Here is a 20,922-nt window from a genome sequence, read left to right as displayed (position 1 = left end):
GGCCTGGTGAAAGGTAGTCCACTATGGGCCTCCCGAGTGGCGCAGTGGTCTAAGGCAGTGCTAGCTGTGCCACTAGAGATTCTGGGTTCGAGTCCAGGCTGTGTCGCAGTCGGCTGCGACCGGGAGGCCCATGGGGCGGCGCACAATTGGCCCAGCGTCGTCTGGGAGGGTTTGGCCGGCAGGGATGTCCTTGTCCCATCGCTCACTAGCGACTCCTGTGGGGGGCCGGGCGTAGTGCACGCTGACACAGTCGCCAGTCAAGAAGCAGTGCGGCTTGTCAAGAAGCAGCGTGGTTTGGCTGGGTTGTGTTTCAGAGGACGCACAACTCTCGGCCTTCACCTTTCCCAAGTCTGTATGGGAGTTGCAGCTATGAGACAAGACTGTAACTACCAATTGGATACAATGAAATCGGGAGAAAAAGGGGTCAATTTTTTTTAAATGTTATAAAAAAAAAATATTGAAAAAAAATAAGTTTGTGCACTATATTGGGAATAGTGGGCCGTTTGTTTGTACTACGAATGTCTGCGTGTCAATGAGTCAATGTCCACTATGCCTCAGATGACATTTCAGAGCTGTGGGAAAGTCTACATTCCTTGGCTACAGTGACGAGTGACTCCATAAAAAGTCATAAATGATGTGAATCGTAAAGCCAACCGCTGCATGGTTTTGTACAGTTTAAACAGATATTGGTTTACTGCACTCTACGGTAGTGTGTGTGTGTACACGAGGTATACTGACTGACTGTGTGAGCTGCACAAAATCCACGAGCGCAGGTTACATAATGAAAGCTACGGTATAGCAATAACTCAATGACTTTAAAACTCAGATGAGGCTTTTTCTTCTTCTCATCGTGCAAGTATCCATGCCAACGCAGACTTCATAACCACCAAGCAGAGAATAACGCGTGATGTCATCTGATACAACTCGAAACAAATGGAATACAAAAATAAAAACAGATATCATAACATAACGCTACCATGTTTCCATTTGTCCTCAACAAATGTTTTATAAGCAAGGGTGTCGCAACAGATGTGACCACTCAAGGTGTTGCTGCTGCCATCCCATCTCATCCATTGCAAACATGTTTTGAAATTCAGTTATTTGCGCAATTATAATTTAGAATCCCAAAACTTTGACAAATCGATCTAGTACTCAAGTTCAACATAACATAAACATCGACTTACTTGTGGAGACAGTATGAGCCACTCCTTCGCCGTAAACACAACTTTAGCTCAGGATTTCCGCTTCATCGGGGTTTCCACATTGTACCCGGAACTTTTAAATTGTATGCATACAATCAAGAGTGCAATTTGATGTTTTATCAATCTGCCATCCCTCTATAACTTACGTTTCTGTCCAAATCTTCGAGCGTTGTGTTTGTCATGTCGCTCGAAAGACTGTTTTCGTAAAACCGACTGGGAGAATGTAATGCTTCTCTCGCTCCAATCCGGGGCCTTTGCGGTGATGCAATATTTCCAGATGTGCAACTTGTCCAAGTTTGAACAGTTGGTTCTGTGTATAAAGACGTTTACTGATGAGAGGAGAACAGAACAGATACGTGTTGACTACTGGAAAATCTCAAATAATACGTTAAAATAAGGTAATTTAATCATTTATTCAACAGAAAGAGGACCCATGCACACAGTTTATCTTCTTAATGGAGAAAATGACATGCACAAATATTTTACTAACCAGAGTTTATGCAGTCCCTGTCAATGTAAAAAAAACACAATACAAAGAGACAGGCTTATCTGGAAGTAGATTTTATTTTTTACATCTAACCAAATCTAAAAATAGAACCATGATGACATTTGGCAGAAGGAGGAGAGAAAACCCTAACATCGGACAAGATAAAACATGTAGTTTCCCAGCAGCCCCTGCACTGTCATCTTTATTGAATAAGCAACAGCCCATCCACAAGACAGGACCACTTCTAAATCAACGTTGAGAAACTCATTCAAACTGATCTTCTGATCGTCAATAATGATCATGCAACAAAGGCGAGATGCACTACCAGCTGCTTGTGATCTCCGTCATCCACAGTACCATAATGTGACCTCCCTCATCCACAGTACCATAATGTGACCTCCCTCATCCACAGTACCATAATGTGACCTCCCTCATCCACAGTACCATAATGTGATCTCCCTCATCCACAGTGCCATAATGTGACCTCCCTCATCCACAGTACCATAATGTGATCTCCCTCATCCACAGTGCCATAATGTGACCTCCCTCATCCACAGTGCCATAATGTGACCTCCCTCATCCACAGTGCCATAATGTGACCTCCCTCATCCACAGTGCCATAATGTGACCTCCCTCATCCACAGTGCCATAATGTGACCTCCCTCATCCACAGTACCATAATGTGATCTCCCTCATCCACAGTACCATAATGTGATCTCCCTCATCCACAGTACCATAATGTGATCTCCCTCATCCACAGTGCCATAATGTGACCTCCCTCATCCACAGTGCCATAATGTGACCTCCCTCATCCACAGTGCCATAATGTGACCTCCCTCATCCACAGTGCCATAATGTGACCTCCCTCATCCACAGTACCATAATGTGACCTCCCTCATCCACAGTGCCATAATGTGACCTCCCTCATCCACAGTACCATAATGTGACCTCCCTCATCCACAGTGCCATAATGTGACCTCCCTCATCCACAGTGCCATAATGTGACCTCCCTCATCCACAGTGCCATAATGTGACCTCCCTCATCCACAGTGCCATAATGTGACCTCCCCCATCCACAGTGCCATAATGTGACCTCCCTCATCCACAGTGCCATAATGTGATCTCCCTCATCCACAGTACCATAATGTGACCTCCCTCATCCACAGTGCCATAATGTGACCTCCCTCATCCACAGTGCCATAATGTGACCTCCCTCATCCACAGTGCCATAATGTGACCTCCCCCATCCACAGTGCCATAATGTGACCTCCCCCATCCACAGTGCCATAATGTGGCGGCAGGGTAGCCTAGTGGTTAGAGCGTTGGACTAGTAACCGAAAGGTTGCAAGTTCAAATCCCTGAGCTGTTCTGCCCCTGAACAGGCAGTTAACCCACTGTTCCTAGACCGTCATTGAAAATAAGAACCTGTTCTTAACTGACTTGCCTAGTTAAATAAAGGTAAAATATAAAGAATAAAAATGTGACCTCCCTCATCCACAGTGCCATAAGAGTGCCAGAGTGCTCCCAATCAGAGCCATTATGCAGAGTTTGTTAAACCAACATACTCTGCATCCTTCGTTCCACGTGAGGAAGGATGGTTAGAAATAAAGGAATCATCTCGTTAGGTAGGTTAACCATCGTTCCTTAAACACGATCCATCAAGTCATAGACAGCTGACAGCGGGACACCTTCTCAACACCGAGTGCCGTGAATGTCCATATTTTCAACTGTAATCTCCATGCACTAAATAAGCTAACAATAACAACACCTCACTGGACCAGTTACATTCAATCAACGATCCAATCAATCGATTGATTGTCATTTCCAGATGAGTCGGGGTAGAGGCACAGCAGACAGGTGTCAGAGCGAGCAGGAGAACCAGGGTGTGGCCAGAGCACGATGACTCCGGCTAGGCCTCTCCTTTAGCCCTGCATGCTCAGCTCAATGAGGCGTCCAGCGAACACTCCCATGGTGCCGATGATACACACAGCCATGAACACACACAGCAAGATGTGATCCAGGACCATGGCTACAAACTTCCACTCCTCAGCAGCCTGAGAGAGGAGGGAAGAGAGAGGAGATGGGTGAAAGGTGAGGAGAGAGAGGAGGGAAGAGAGAGGAGGGAAGATAGAGGAAGGGGTGAAATGTGAGGAGAGAGAAAGAGGGAGAGAGAGGAGAGATGAGAGAGAGAGAGAGGGGGGGTGAAAGGTGAGGAGAGAGAAAGAGGGAGAGGGAGGAGAAATGAGAGAGAGGGGGGTGAAAGGTGAGGAGAGAGAGGATGGAAGAGAGAGGAGGGGGTGAGAGAGAGAGAGAGAGAGAGAGAGAGAGAGAGAGAGGTGTGATGTGAGGAGAGAATAGAGAGTTGAGTCATTAACATTTTCAAGACAATTTGTTTTTGTATTAGCCGCACAACATTAAAACATGAAAGCTCAAAAGATAGACAGACAGACAGACTCAGACAGACAGACTCAGGCACAAAGAAAGACAGACTCATATACAAAGATAGACAGACAGACTCACCACAAAGACAGACAGACTCAAAGACAGACAGGCTCAGACACAAAGACAGACAGACTCAGATACAAAGACAGACAGACTCAACACAAAGACAGACAGACTCAGATACAAAGACAGACAGAGAGACTCACCACAAAGACAGACTCAAAGACAAACAGGCTAAGACACAAAGACAGACAGACAGACAGACTCAGATGCAAAGACAGACAGGCTCAGACACAAAGACAGACAGACTCAGAAACACAGACAGACAGACAGACAGACAGACAGACAGACAGACAGACAGACAGACATGAGTTCCATAAATGCTTCCTGAGATCTTATTCTTACATTGTTGGACTCTTCATCAGACTTCATGGTCTCTGCGATGTACTTGACCCCCTCGATGGCGCTGCGGACGTCCAGGTTCTTGGTGATGGGGGACTGGAAGGTGACAGAGGCAGGGGCAGGCTTGCCCGAGATGTCGGAGATGTCAAAGTCAGCCGGGTGAATCCTCTTCTCCTGCCTGTCCCTGGATGGACGCTTCATAGTCGAGAAGAACATAAAATTGGGGATGGTGTCGATGAAAATCTGAAATACAGGAAAATACATTGTAATGAGTAACAATAAGTCATGTAAAGTAAATCAATTACTGTAAAAACATTGTGATGAATAACACAAAGTACTGTACAGTACATCAACTACTGTAAATACATTGTAACGAATAACACAAAGTGCTGTACAGTAAATCAATTACTGTAAATACATTGTAATGAGTAACACAAGTTATATACAGTACACTAATTACTGTAAATACATTGTATTGAGTAACACAAGTTATATACAGTACACTAATTACTGTAAATACATTGTATTGAGTAACACAAGTTATATACAGTACACTAATTACTGTAAATACATTGTATTGAGTAACACAAGTTATATATAGTACACTAATTACTGTAAATACATTGTAATGAGTAACACAAGTTATATACAGTACACTAATTACTGTAAAAACATTGTAATGAGTAACACAAAGTACTGTACTGTACATCAATTACTGTAAATACATTGTAATGAGTAACACAAAGAAATGTACAGGAAATTAATTACTGTAAATACATTGTAATGAGTAACACAAGTTATATACAGTACACTAATTACTGTAAAAACATTGTAATGAGTAACACAAAGTACTGTACTGTACATCAATTACTGTAAATACATTGTAATGAGTAACACAAGTTATATACAGTAACTAATTACTGTAAAAATTGAAATGAGTAACACAAGTTATAAATCAATTACTGTAAATACATTGTATTGAGTAACACAAGTTATATACAGTACACTAATTACTGTAAATACATTGTAATGAGTAACACAAAGTACTGTAAAGCACATAATACTGTGTTGGGGGACTAACATATTTTTCATGATAATCAAGATCACATACATCAACCATAAAACCATGAGTACTCAATGAATAAACTGACAAACCTGACATGCCATTACTCAAATGACTCAGCTAAAGTCAGCAATAGGACAGACAGACAGACAGACTGCTCTTAACTACTTCCTGTCTCTCAAAGGAGAGCCCCACTAGAGAGGCTGCTGAGAGCTGAGGGGTTCTAAATCAGTGGTTCCCAACCAGAGGTACTAGGACCCCCGGGGGTACTTGGTCTTTCCACATATGGTACCTGAGAAGACTCATGAAACCATGCACATGAGGGGGTACTTCAGGGGTACTCCGGGCAGAGCAGAATGCCGTTGGTGGAACAGTAACCCAAAAAGGTTGGGAACCACTGTTCTAAATGGCCGAAAGCAGAATGTCACTAACACCTGACAAAATACATGACATACTGCATTAGCACCACCAGGTGGCAGTGCAGCCAAGAGAAAACCCCGAAAGCCCAACGGAAGACACAGAGAATTTAGGGGGAAGCCTGACAATCCAATGTCACGGCCATCACACCAAGGGGTCTGAAAACTAGGACACCACTAGATGTTGTACTGACATTGCTAAATTAGGAATGAGATGTACTGACATTCACTTTGTTCATTGTACCTAGTCTACCTACTTGATTGATTGATTGATTGATTGACTGATTGATTTATTGATTGACTGACTGACTGATTGATTTATTGACTGATTGACTGACTGATTGACTGACTGATTGACTGACTGATTGATTTATTGACTGACTGATTGACTGTCTGAGTGATTGACTGGCTGATTGATTTATTGACTGACTGATTGACTGGCTGGCTGATTGACTGACTGATTGATTGACTGACTAAATGACTGATTGATTTATTGATTGACTGACTGATTGATGACAGATTGATTTATTGACTGACTGACTGATTAATTTATTGACTGATTTATTTATTTATTGACTGACTGATTTATTGACTGACTGACTGATTTATTGACTGACTGATTGGCTGATTGATTTATTGATCGATCGATCGGTCGGTCGGTTGGTTGACCTACCTTGATTGACTGACTGATTGATTTATTGACTGACTGACTGACTGACTGATTGATTAATTTGACTGATTGACTGACTGATTGACTGATTTATTGACTGACTGATTGATTGACTGACTGATTTATTGACTGACTGACTGATTGATTGACTGACTGATTTATTGACTGACTGATTTATTGACTGACTGAATGACTGATTGATTGACTGACTGACTGATTGGTCAGTCGGTCGGTTGACCTACCTTGATTGACTGACTGATTGATTAACTGACTGACTGATTTATTGACTGACTGACTGACTGACAGACTGATTGATTTATTGACTGACTGATTTATTGACTGACTGATTGACTGACTAACTTATTGACTGACTGACTGACTGACTGACTGATTGACTGATTGATTTATTGATCGATCGATCGGTCGGTCGGTTGGTTGACCTACCTTGATTGACTGACTGATTGATTTATTGACTGACTGACTGATTGATTTATTGACTGACTGACTGATTGACTGACTGATTGACTGATTTATTGACTGACTGACTAATTTATTGACTGACTGACTGATTAATTGATTGACTGATTGACTGATTTATTGACCGACTGACTGACTGACTTATTGACTGACTGATTGATTCATCGATCGGTCGGTCAGCCGGTTGGTTGACCTACCTTGATTGACTGACTGATTGATTTATTGATTTATTGACTGACTGACTGATTGATTTATTGACTGACTGACTGACTCATTGACTGACTGATTTATTTATTTATTGACTGCTTTATTTACTGACTGATTGACTGCCTTGTTGAATGATTTATTGACCGACTGACTGACTGACTGATTGATTTATCGATCGGTCGATCGGTCGGTTGATTGACCTATCTTGATTGACTGACTGACTGATTGATTTATTGACTGACTGATTTATTTACTGACTGACTGACTGACTAATTTATTTATTGAATTATTGACTGACTAACTGACTGACTGACTGACTGATTGATTGACTGACTAATTTATTTATTGATTGACTGACTGATTGATTTATTGACTGACTGACTGATTGATTTATTGACTGATTGATTTATTGACTGACTGATTGATTGATTGACTGATTGATTGACTGACTGATTTATTTATTGACTGACTGACTGACTGATTGATTGACTGACTGACTGACTGATGGATTTATTGATCGATCGGTCGGTCGGTTGACCTACCTTGCGGACCCACTGGGGCATTGTGTGTGTACTGGGAGAGCGGTGGTGTGTGTTGATGACGATGACGGTGATGACGATGGAGGCTATGACGAAGACCATGGTGAAGAGCATGTACTTCCCAATGAGAGGCACCGCACTGGAGGTGGAGGGGATGAGCTCCACGATGACCAGCAGAAACACAGTGAGAGACAGCAGGACAGAGATAGACAGGGTCATCTTCTCACCTGTATGGAACAGAGACACTGGTGTCAACAACAACAACATCAACAACATCATCAACAACAACAACAACATCAACATCATCATCAACAACAACAACATCAACAACATCATCAAGAACAACATCAACAACAACATCAACATTAACAACAACAAGACCACAGTCGGAGACAGCAGGACAGATAGACAGGGTCATCTTCTCACCTGTATGGAACAGAGACACTGGTGTCAACAACAACAACATCATCAAGAACAACAACAACATCAACATTAACAACAACAAGACCACAGTCGGAGACAGCAGGACAGATAGACAGGGTCATCTTCTTACATACAGAGACATGGTTAGAGGAGTCCAACACAACAAGACCACAGTCAGAGACAGCAGGACATATAGACAGGGTCATCTTCTTACATACAGAGACATGGTTAGAGGAGTCCAACACAACAAGACCACAGTCAGAGACAGCAGGACAGATAGACAGGGTCATCTTCTTACATACAGAGACATGGTTAGAGGAGTCCAACACAACAAGACCACAGTCAGAGACAGCAGGACAGATAGACAGGGTCATCTTCTTACATACAGAGACATGGTTAGAGGAGTCCAACACAACAAGACCACAGTCAGAGACAGCAGGACAGATAGACAGGGTCATCTTCTTACATACATTCTTACTCTCTCCAAGATGGCGTAGCAGTCGGACGTGTGTTTTGTCTTGTCCCGTCCTGTATAGTGTAAATATAGTTTTTCCTCGTTTTTTTCTGTATACATACATATTTTAATCTCACTTTCCAACTACAGGCTGAATATACTCTCCTGCAACCCGCATCACCCAATGTGGTACGGATCTGCTTTTTCTATACTTTAGAATCGGAACCCTCATCAGAAGCTAGCCGCTAAGTAGCTACTAGCTAGCCACTGCTAGCGGTCTTCAACGCTAACTAGGACACCAGCGCGACATCTACCCAAAGCATATCAGACTGCTTTTTCTCTACCACATCTCCGGATTCCTACCGCAAGCTCTGAACCTTTATACCGGATCATCGTAAATAGCTAGCTGCAATCCGAGTGGCTACTCCTGGCTAACGTCTCTGTCCCAGAGCAAGCACCAGTTAGCCTGGAGCTAGCCTCGAGCTAAGCCCATCTCCCGACTAGCCGAAGAGGTCCAAAAATACCTAATTTGCCAATTGGCCTGGACCCTCTACTGACCCTCTACTGCCGACACGGATCCCCGCCGATCCATCACGACTGGTCCACCGACATAATCGTCCGAGGGGGTTTCAACAGGCTTTTCCGCTGCGACATTGCCAAAGATCCATCTGCTGGCCAAGGCCCGCGAGCTTTCTGAATCGCTGTATCTCCAGCTCACCGCATGAAGAGGAATAAACAGACTCACCCCATCGCGACGTCCCCCAAAGGTTAACTCTCTAGCCCTCGCTATCTCCCTGCTTGCTAATTCGGCCTGCTAACGGCTAGCTTGTCAAGCTCCGGTCCGCTAACTGCTACCTTGTCTAGCTCGGGCCTACGAACTGTTAGCTTGTTAGCACAGGCCTGCTAACCGTCTGAACCACCGCGTCCCAATCACTCTCTGACCCCATTTACTTTCTATCTCTTTTTGATTTTTAATTTGTTTATACCTTCCGGAAACCTGCCTCACCCAATGTGATACGGAATCGCTATTACTTTTACTCTTATTTTTATTTTTATGACACACTCAAGAACCTCCAGACGCTAACCAGCTAACTAGCTACAAGCTAGTTAGTCATTGTTAGTTTTTAAAAAAAAACCTGGATAACACTCGCCAGCCCAGCCCCCCTGCCCATCCACCGCTGCCCCCTGGACACTGATCTCTTGGCTACATAGCTGACGCACGCTGGACTGTCCATTAATCACGGTACTCCTTTCTGCTTGTTTGTCTTACCTGTCGGCCCCGTTGCCTAGTCAACGCCATTTTACCTGCTGTTTGTTGTGCTAGCGGATTAGCCTCGCCTACTGTTTTTAGCTAGCTTTCCAAATTCAACACCTGTGATTACTGTATGCCTCGCTGTATGTCTCTCTCAGATGTCAATATGCCTTGTATACTGTTGTTCAGGTTAGTTATAATTGTTTTAGTTCACAATGGAGCCCCTAGACCCACTCTGCATACCCCTGTTACCTCCTTTGTCCCACCTCCCACACATGCGGTGACCTCACCCATTACAACCAGCATGTCCAGAGATACAACCTGTCTCATCATCACCCAGTGCCTGGGCTTACCTCCGCTGTACCCGCACCCCACCATACCCCTGTCTGCGCATTATGCCCTGAATATATTCTACCATGCCCAGAAACCTGCTCCTCTTATCCTCTGCCCCCAACGCTCTAGGCGACCAGTTTTGATAGCCTTTAGCCGCACCCTCATACTACTCCTTCTCTGTTCCGCGGGTGATGTGGAGGTAAAACCCAGGCCCTGCATGTCCCCAGGTACCCTCATTTGTTGACTTCTGTGATCGAAAAAGCCTTGGTTTTATGCATGTCAACATCAGAAGCCTCCTCCCTAAGTTTGTTTTACTCACTGCTTTAGCACACTCTGCTAACCCTGATGTCCTTGCCGTGTCTGAATCCTAGCTCAGGAAGGCCACCAAAAATTCAGAGATTTCCATACCCAACTATAACATCTTCCGTCAAGATAGAACTACCAAAGGGGGCGGAGTTGCAGTCTACTGCAGAGATAGCCTGCAAAGTAATGTCATACTTTCCAGGTCCATACCCAAACAGTTCGAACTACTAATTTTGAAAATTACCCTCTCCAGAAATAAGTCTCTCACTGTTGCCGCCTGCTACCGGCCACCCTCAGCTCCCAGCTGTGCCCTGGACACCATTTGTGAATTGATCGCCCCCCATCTAGCTTCAGAGTTTGTTCTGTTAGGTGACCTAAACTGGGATATGCTTAACACCCCGGCAGTCCTACAATGTAAGCTAGATGCCCTCAATCTCACTCAAATCATCAAGGAACCCACCAGGTACAACCCTAACTCTGTAAACAAGGGCACCCTCATAGACGTCATCCTGACCAACTGGCCCTCCAAATACACCTCCGCTGTCTTCAACCAGGATCTCAGCGATCACTGCCTCATTGCCTGTATCCGCCACGGAGCCGCAGTCAAACGACCACCCCTCATCACTGTCAAACGCTCCCTAAAACACTTCTGTGAGCAGGCCTTTCTAATTGACCTGGCCCGGGTATCCTGGAAGGACATTGACATTGACCTGGTCATTCTTTAAAAGTAACTTCCTCACCATTTTAGATAAGCATGCTCCGTTCAAAAAATGCAGAACCAAGAACAGATACAGCCCTTGGTTCACTCCAGACCTGACTGCCCTCGACCAGCACAAAAACATCCTGTGGCGGACTGCAATAGCATCGAATAGCCCCCGTGATATGCAACTGTTCAGGGAAGTCAGGAACCAATACACGCAGTCAGTCAGGAAAGCTAAGGCCAGCTTCTTCAGGCAGAAGTTTGCATCCTGTAGCTCCAACTCCAAAAAGTTCTGGGACACTGTGAAGTCCATGGAGAACAAGAGCACCTCCTCCCAGCTGCCCACTGCACTGAGGCTAGGTAACACGGTCTCCACCGATAAATCCACGATTATCGAAAGCTTCAATAAGCACTTCTCAACGGCTGGCCATGCCTTCCGCGTGGCTACTCCAACCTCGGCCAACAGCTCCGCCCCCGCAGCTCCTCGCCCAAGCCTCTCCAGGTTCTCCTTTACCCAAATCCAGATAGCAGATGTTCTGAAAGAGCTGCAAAACCTAGACCCGTACAAATCAGCTGGGCTTGACAATCTGGACCCTCTATTTCTGAAACTATCTGCCGCCATTGTCGCAACCCCTATTACTAGCCTGTTCAACCTCTCTTTCATATCGTCTGAGATCCCCAAGGATTGAAAGCTGCCGCAGTCATCCCCCTCTTCAAAGGGGAGACACCCTGGACCCAAACTGCTATAGACCTATATCCATCCTGCCCTGCCTATCTAAGGTCTTCGAAAGCCAAGTCAACAAACAGGTCACTGACCATCTCGAATCCCACCGTACCTTCTCCGCTGTGCAATCTGGTTTCCGAGCCGGTCACGGGTGCACCTCAGCCACGCTCAAGGTACTAAACGATATCATTACCGCCATCGATAAAAGACAGTACTGTGCAGCCGTCTTCATCGACCTCGCCAAGGCTTTCGACTCTGTCAATCACCATATTCTTATCGGCAGACTCAATAGCCTTGGTTTCTCGGATGACTGCCTTGCCTGGTTCACCAATTACTTTGCAGACAGAGTTCAGTGTGTCAAATCGGAGGGCATGCTGTCCGGTCCTCTGGCAGTGTCTATGGGGGTGCCACAGGGTTCAATTCTCGGGCCGACTCTTTTCTCTGTATATATCAATGATGTTGCTCTTGCTGCGGGCGATTCCCTGATCCACCTCTACGCAGACGACACCATTCTATATACTTTCGGCCCGTCATTGGACACTGTGCTATCTAACCTCCAAACGAGCTTCAATGCCATACAGCACTCCTTCCGTGGCCTCCAACTGCTCTTAAACGCGAGTAAAACCAAATGCATGCTTTTCAACCGATCGCTGCCTGCACCCGCATGCCCTTCAACCAATCGCTGCCTGCACCCGCATGCCCGACTAGCATCACCACCCTGGATGGTTCCGACCTTGAATATGTGGACATCTATAAGTACCTAGGTGTCTGGCTAGACTGCAAACTCTCCTTCCAGACTCACATCAAACATCTCCAATCGAAAATCAAATCAAGAGTCGGCTTTCTATTCCGCAACAAAGCCTCCTTCACTCACGCCGCCAAGCTTACCCTAGTAAAACTGACTATCTTACCGATCCTCGATTTCGGCGATGTCATCTACAAAATGGCTTCCAACACTCTACTCAGCAAACTGGATGCAGTCTATCATAGTGCCATCCGTTTTGTCACCAAAGCACCTTATACCACCCACCACTGCGACTTGTATGCTCTAGTCGGCTGGCCCTCGCTACATATTCGTCGCCAGACCCACTGGCTCCAGGTCATCTACAAGTCCATGCTAGGTAAAGCTCCGCCTTATCTCAGTTCACTGGTCACGATGGCAACACCCATCCGTAGCACACGCTCCAGCAGGTGTATCTCACTGATCATCCCTAAAGCCAACACCTCATTTGGCCGCCTTTCGTTCCAGTACTCTGCTGCCTGTGACTGGAACGAACTGCAAAATCGCTGAAGTTGGAGACTTTTATCTCCCTCACCAACTTCAAACATCAGCTATCCGAGCAGCTAACCGATCGCTGCAGCTGTACATAGGCTATTGGTAAATAGCCCACCCATTTTCACCTACCTCATTCCCATACTGTTTTTATACTGTTTTTTTATTTATTTATTTACTTTTCTGCTCTTTTGCACACCAATATCTCTACCTGTACATGACCATCTGATCATTTATCACCCCAGTGTTAATCTGCAAAATTGTATTATTCGCCTACCTCCTCATGCCTTTTGCACACATTGTATATAGACTCCCCCCTTTTTTTCTACTGTGTTATTGACTTGTTAATTGTTTATTCCATGTGTAACTCTGTGTTGTCTGTTCACACTGCTGCAAATGAACTTGTTTTATCTTGGTGAAGGTCGCAGTTGCAAATGAGAACTTGTTCTCAACTAGCCTACCTGGTTAAATAAAGGTGAAATAAAAAAAATGGTTAGAGGAGTCAAACACAACAAGACCACAGTCAGAGACAGCAAGACAGATAGACAGGGTCATCTTCTTACATACAGAGACATGGTTAGAGGAGTCAAACACAACAAGACCACAGTCAGAGACAGCAGGACAGATAGACAGGGTCATCTTCTTACATACAGAGACATGGTTAGAGGAGTCCAACACAACAAGACCACAGTCAGAGACAGCAGGACAGATAGACAGGGTCATCTTCTTACATACAGAGACATGGTTAGAGGAGTCCAACACAACAAGACCACAGTCAGAGACAGCAGGACAGATAGACAGGGTCATCTTCTTACATACAGAGACATGGTTAGAGGAGTCAAACACAACAAGACCACAGTCAGAGACAGCAGGACAGATAGACAGGGTCATCTTCTTACATACAGAGACATGGTTAGAGGAGTCCAACACAACAAGACCAGAGACAGTCAGAGGGTCATCTTCTTACATACAGAGACATGGTTAGAGGAGACAAGACCACAGTCGGAGACAGCAGGACAGATAGACAGGGTCATCTTCTTACATACAGAGACATGGTTAGAGGAGTCCAACACAACAATACACTGCAGCAATACTACTCTAGAACCACTGACATATTTGATCTATTCAAACAGCTGGTAACACTCTCAGGACTATTTATTGAGAAACTGTTACTGCCTTTGTGAAAACGTTCGACAGACCCAAGAGCAATTGGTCCAGGGCTTGTGGGGATTGTTGTTTTAAATGTATTGTACTGTACGTGAGTGAGCCAAGAAAATACACATTTCCATTATATGTAAATGTGGGGAAATTTGTGAATTTGAATTTTCAGCAGGTCTACCAGAGTCAGTCAGGGTGTAGAAGACCAGTCTAGTCAGGAAGGAGAACAGCAGGCCTACCAGAGTCAGTGGGGAGGTAGAAGACCAGTCCAGTCAGGAAGGAGAACAGCAGGCCTACCAGAGGCAGTGGGGAGGTAGAAGACCAGTCTAGTCAGGAAGGAGAACAGCAGGCCTACCAGAGTCAGTCAGGGTGTAGAAGACCAGTCTAGTCAGGAAGGAGAACAGCAGGCCTACCAGAGTCAGTCAGGGTGTAGAAGACCAGTCCAGTCAGGAAGGAGAACAGCAGGCCTACCAGAGTCAGTGGGGAGGTAGAAGACCAGTCCAGTCAGGAAGGAGAACAGCAGGCCTACCAGAGTCAGTGGGGAGGTAGAAGACCAGTCTAGTCAGGAAGGAGAACAGCAGGCCTACCAGAGTCAGGGGGGAGGTAGAAGACCAGTCCAGTCAGGAAGGAGAACAGCAGGCCTACCAGAGTCAGTGGGGAGGTAGAAGACCAGTCTAGTCAGGAAGGAGAACAGCAGGCCTACCAGAGTCAGTGGGGAGGTAGAAGACCAGTCCAGTCAGGAAGGAGAACAGCAGGCCTACCAGAGTCAGTGGGGAGGTAGAAGACCAGTCCAGTCAGGAAGGAGAACAGCAGGCCTACCAGAGTCAGTGGGGAGGTAGAAGACCAGTCTAGTCAGGAAGGAGAACAGCAGGCCTACCAGAGTCAGTCAGGGTGTAGAAGACCAGTCTAGTCAGGAAGGAGAACAGCAGGCCTACCAGAGTCAGTCAGGGTGTAGAAGACCAGTCCAGTCAGGAAGGAGAACAGCAGGCCTACCAGAGTCAGGGGGGAGGTAGAAGACCAGTCCAGTCAGGAAGGAGAACAGCAGGCCTACCAGAGTCAGTGGGGAGGTAGAAGACCAGTCTAGTCAGGAAGGAGAACAGCAGGCCTACCAGAGTCAGTGGGGAGGTAGAAGACCAGTCCAGTCAGGAAGGAGAACAGCAGGCCTACCAGAGTCAGTGGGGAGGTAGAAGACCAGTCCAGTCAGGAAGGAGAACAGCAGGCCTACCAGAGTCAGTGGGGAGGTAGAAGACCAGTCTAGTCAGGAAGGAGAACAGCAGGCCTACCAGAGTCAGTCAGGGTGTAGAAGACCAGTCTAGTCAGGAAGGAGAACAGCAGGCCTACCAGAGTCAGTCAGGGTGTAGAAGACCAGTCCAGTCAGGAAGGAGAACAGCAGGCCTACCAGAGTCAGGGGGGAGGTAGAAGACCAGTCCAGTCAGGAAGGAGAACAGCAGGCCTACCAGAGTCAGTGGGGAGGTAGAAGACCAGTCTAGTCAGGAAGGAGAACAGCAGGCCTACCAGAGTCAGTGGGGAGGTAGAAGACCAGTCCAGTCAGGAAGGAGAACAGCAGGCCTACCAGAGTCAGTGGGGAGGTAGAAGACCAGTCCAGTCAGGAAGGAGAACAGCAGGCCTACCAGAGTCAGTGGGGAGGTAGAAGACCAGTCTAGTCAGGAAGGAGAACAGCAGGCCTACCAGAGTCAGTCAGGGTGTAGAAGACCAGTCTAGTCAGGAAGGAGAACAGCAGGCCTACCAGAGTCAGTCAGGGTGTAGAAGACCAGTCCAGTCAGGAAGGAGAACAGCAGGCCTACCAGAGTCAGGGGGGAGGTAGAAGACCAGTCCAGTCAGGAAGGAGAACAGCAGGCCTACCAGAGTCAGTGGGGAGGTAGAAGACCAGTCTAGTCAGGAAGGAGAACAGCAGGCCTACCAGAGTCAGTGGGGAGGTAGAAGACCAGTCCAGTCAGGAAGGAGAACAGCAGGCCTACCAGAGTCAGTGGGGAGGTAGAAGACCAGTCTAGTCAGGAAGGAGAACAGCAGGCCTACCAGAGTCAGTGGGGAGGTAGAAGACCAGTCCAGTCAGGAAGGAGAACAGCAGGCCTACCAGAGTCAGTGGGGAGGTAGAAGACCAGTCTAGTCAGGAAGGAGAACAGCAGGCCTACCAGAGTCAGTGGGGAGGTAGAAGACCAGTCCAGTCAGGAAGGAGAACAGCATGCAGGGGATGATGACGTTGACGATGAAGTAGAGAGGCAGCCTCAGCATCAGGAAGTGGTAGGTGATGTCCAGGTAGGGCGTGTCAGGGCAGCAGGCATAGTACACCCAGTGCTTCCAGCTCCTATAGTCCTGCATCACCCACTCACCACTCTCCATGAAGTTACTCATGTCAGGCCGGTCGTTGTCCTAGAGGGGGGACAGGGGACGGGTACAGGGCTAGGGTCAATACTTTACTGGTTAAATTAAGATAAGATATACTTTATTAGTTCATATGGGATGACAATTATTTTCTTCCCATCCCCTCCAATATACACATTATGTTGGAGAGGCTGGTTTAAACTATGTGGGAGCATACAACAGGTGCGGCCATTTCTATTCCTTTTCATGGGATTATTACTATTTATACTCTTTTTCATGGGATTGTTACTATTTCTACTCCTTTTCATGGGATTGTTACTATTTCTACTCCTTTTCATGGGATTGTTACTATTTCTACTCCTTTTCATGGGATTGTTACTATTTATACTCATTTTCATGGGATTGCTTCTATTTCTACTCCTTTTCATGGGATAGTTACTATTTCTACTCTTTTTCATGGGATTGCTTCTATTTCTACTCCTTTTCATGGGATTGTTACTATTTCTACTCCTTTTCATGGGATTGTTACTATTTCTACTCATTTTCATGGGATTGCTTCTATTTCTACTCCTTTTCATGGGATTGTTACTATTTCTACTCATTTTCATGGAATTGCTTCTATTTCTACTCCTTTTCATGGGATTGTTACTATTTCTACTCATTTTCATGGGATTGCTTCTATTTCTACTCCTTTTCATGGGATTGTTACTATTTCTACTCCTTTTCATGGGATAGTTACTATTTCTACTCTTTTTCATGGGATTGCTTCTATTTCTACTCCTTTTCATGGGATTGTTACTATTTCTACTCTTTTTCATGGGATTGTTACTATTTCTACTCTTTTTCATGGGATTGTTACTATTTCTACTCTTTTTCATGGGATTGCTTCTATTTCTACTTCTTTTCATGGGATTGTTACTATTTCTACTCTTTTTCATGGGATTGCTTCTATTTCTACTCCTTTTCATGGGATTGTTACTATTTCTACTCTTTTTCATGGGATTGCTTCTATTTCTACTCCTTTTCATGGGATTGTTACTATTTCTACTCTTTTTCATGGGATTGCTTCTATTTCTACTCCTTTTCATGGGATTGTTACTATTTATACTCCTTTTCATGGGATTGCTTCTATTTTACACCCGGACCTGGAACATTTTCAGATGTGCTTTTTGGATATTTGTGCTTTTCAAACTTCTTACCGGGTTGACCACTACCAGGTTGCCGTCGTAGGTCCAAGTCCCCAGCTTCATACTGCAGTTCTGCAGGTCGAAGGGGAAGTGAAGCACAATGATCTCACAGTAGCTCTTAAAGATGGCCGGAGGGTTCCAGGTGATCAGACCTGTGTGCTCCAGCAGCACCTTGGTCTCATGGACGATTGCAAAGTCTCCATCTGCACTGCAGGAAGTGGAGAGGATTGACTCGTTAGCATCGGAGTCAATGGATTCCTATGGGCTCTTGCGTTAGCCTGCTAAGCTAACCAAAGTCTCCATCTGCACTGCAGGAAGTGGAGAGGTTCCAGGTAGCATCAGAGTCAATGGATTCCTAAGGGCTCTTGCGTTAGCCTGCTAAGCTATCCAAAGCCTCCATCTGCACTGCAGGAAGTGGAGAGGATTGACTCGTTAGCATCGGAGTCAATGGATTCCTATGGGCTCTTGCGTTAGCCTGCTAAGCTAACCAGTCTCCATCTGCACTGCAGGAAGTGGAGAGGATTGACTCGTTAGCATCAGAGTCAATGGATTCCTATGGGCTCTTGCGTTAGCCTGCTAAGCTAACCAAACTCTCCATCTGCACTGCAGGAAGTGGAGAGGATTGACTCGTTAGCATCGGAGTCAATGGATTCCTATGGGCTCTTGCGTTAGCCTGCTAAGCTAACCAAACTCTCCATCTGCACTGCAGGAAGTGGAGAGGATTGACTCGTTAGCATCGGAGTCAATGGATTCCTATGGGCTCTTGCGTTAGCCTGCTAAGCTAAACAAAGTCTCCATCTGCACTGCAGGAAGTGGAGAGTATTGACTCGTTAGCATCGGAGTCAATGGATTCCTATGGGCTCTTGCGTTAGCCTGCTAAGCTAACCAAAGTCTCCATCTGCACTGCAGGGATAAATTGACAAATGTCGTGGAAATTCAGTACTGAGAGAGACTTGGTCATTTCTTCAAACAATCATTTTTATTTAATATTGATTATTAATTATTGCAATAATGAAACCGTCAGCCCAACAGTCTTGACCATTGGACTGAGAGCCTTCCCTTTACAGACAATGCACAGTTTATATAGCTACTATCCAGAATACTTTGTTCCACCCCTCCCATATAGATTGGGGGCACCATAAGCCACTTTGGGTTCATCCTCTGGTCATCTGCTGTCTCCCAGATGCCAAGATAATCAGATATACTGAGGCCTTTGTTCTGTTCCTCCAGGCGATCTCTATCTCAGTTAAAACCACCCAACATCCTGTCCATGGAATACATCTTCCTCAGTGCACCACTGATCATAGAATATAATGTGTCAGTACAGATGTATCACCCTCTAGTATAACCCATGTCCTCAGTGCCCAGACTAGCTGCAGGAAGCTAGAGTGGACACGATGAAAACTCAGCTTTAGCAGGCCAGTCTTACTCTTAGTTAAATACTGAATCGTTTACTATTAATATCAAACAAATTAGGTAAGTATGCAATTTTTCTATTACACCTATTAGCATCAGAATCAATGGATTCCCATGGGGAATTGTGTTAGCCTGATTAGATCATCAGGGAATGCTGAAAACAACTCAATTATGCCAAACATGTTGTTTCAGGGGCGATAGACAAAAATTCAGGTAGATTAAAGACAACCAGTTAAATGTACCTAAATGTCATCAAAAATGTAATCTACGTAATACCCCAAATATATTATTTCATGAGAGGGCCATAAACAACAACTAGTAATGTTGCATACTCAAAGGATAAAATCTCACCTTTCTGGTAAAAATAGTTATACATTTCTGAGGTGTCGTCACTTTGGAGGACATAAGTACACAGGACAAATATGAAACAAATTTGATAAAAATATGAAATATATTATATGATGTATTTCCTATTCAACAAAACTGTTTGAATAATTTTACCAGGCAAGTCAGTTAAGAACAAATTCTTATTTTCAATGACGGCCTAGGAACAGTGGGTTAACTGCCTGTTCAGGGGCAGAACGACAGATTAGCACCTTGTCAGCTCGGGGTTTGAACTTGCAACCTTCCGGTTCCTAGTCCAACTCTCTAACCACTAGGCTACCCTGCCACCCCAAATAAGGCTTGAAATGACTTATATGCTTTCTAAACATAGCATAATCAAATGATAAAACCACTAACTATAATATTTCACCTATGACTGTCTCTCTCTACCGCACCTGCTGTCTCTAACTCTGAATGTTCGGCTATTTAAAGCCAACTGACATTTACTCCTGAGGTGCTGACCTGTTGCACCCTCTACAACCACTGTGACCTTGACCCTGCTGGTCATCTAGGAACGTTTGAACATCTTGGCCGTGTTCTGTTATAATCTCCACCCGGCACAGCCAGAAGAGGACTGGCCACCCCTCAGAGCCTGGTTCCTCTCTAGGTTTATAATTTCCACCCGGCACAGCCAGAAGAGGACTGACCACCCCTCAAAGCCTGGTTCCTCTCTAGGTTTGTAATCTCCACCCGGCACAGCCAGAAGAGGACTGGCCACCCCTCAGAGCCTGGTTCCACTCTAGGTTTATAATCTCCACCCGGCACAGCCAGAAGAGGACTAGCCCCCCCTCAGAGCCTGGTGCCTCTCTAGGTTTCTTCCTAGGTTCCTGCCTTTCTAGGGAGTTTTTCCTAGCCACCGTGCTTCTACATCTGCATTGCTTGCTGTTTGGGGTTAAAGCCGCAGCTGTCTAAGGCACTGCATATTAGTGTTAGAGGAGTCACGACAGACACCCTGGTTCGATTCCAGGCTGTATCACAACCGGCCGTGATTGGGAGTCCCAATGGGCCCAGCGTCGTCCGCGTCAAGATTTGGCCGGCTTAGGCCGTCGTTGTAAATAAGAATTTGT

The 20,922-nt window shown here is 45.4% G+C and overlaps 1 protein-coding gene across 1 annotated transcript in view; it reads right to left on the bottom strand.

The window, feature by feature from the left end:
- Positions 1-1,742: 1,742 nt before the first annotated feature.
- The window catches only part of LOC135573404 (acetylcholine receptor subunit alpha-like), a 23,175-nt gene continuing 3,995 nt past the window's right edge, over positions 1,743-20,922 (bottom strand). Inside the window, exons 5-9 of the mRNA XM_065022644.1 lie at positions 18,068-18,263; positions 16,679-16,916; positions 7,909-8,132; positions 4,537-4,776; positions 1,743-3,743 (exon numbers count right to left, since the gene is read on the bottom strand). Coding sequence (XP_064878716.1) covers positions 3,612-3,743; positions 4,537-4,776; positions 7,909-8,132; positions 16,679-16,916; positions 18,068-18,263 — 1,030 coding nt within the window. The 3' untranslated portion in view covers positions 1,743-3,611. The remainder of the gene's footprint in view (positions 3,744-4,536; positions 4,777-7,908; positions 8,133-16,678; positions 16,917-18,067; positions 18,264-20,922) is intronic.

This window comes from Oncorhynchus nerka, linkage group LG2, assembly GCF_034236695.1.
Source record: "Oncorhynchus nerka isolate Pitt River linkage group LG2, Oner_Uvic_2.0, whole genome shotgun sequence".
Lineage (NCBI taxonomy): Eukaryota > Metazoa > Chordata > Actinopteri > Salmoniformes > Salmonidae > Oncorhynchus > Oncorhynchus nerka.
This window is presented reverse-complemented; position numbering and strand designations above follow the sequence as displayed.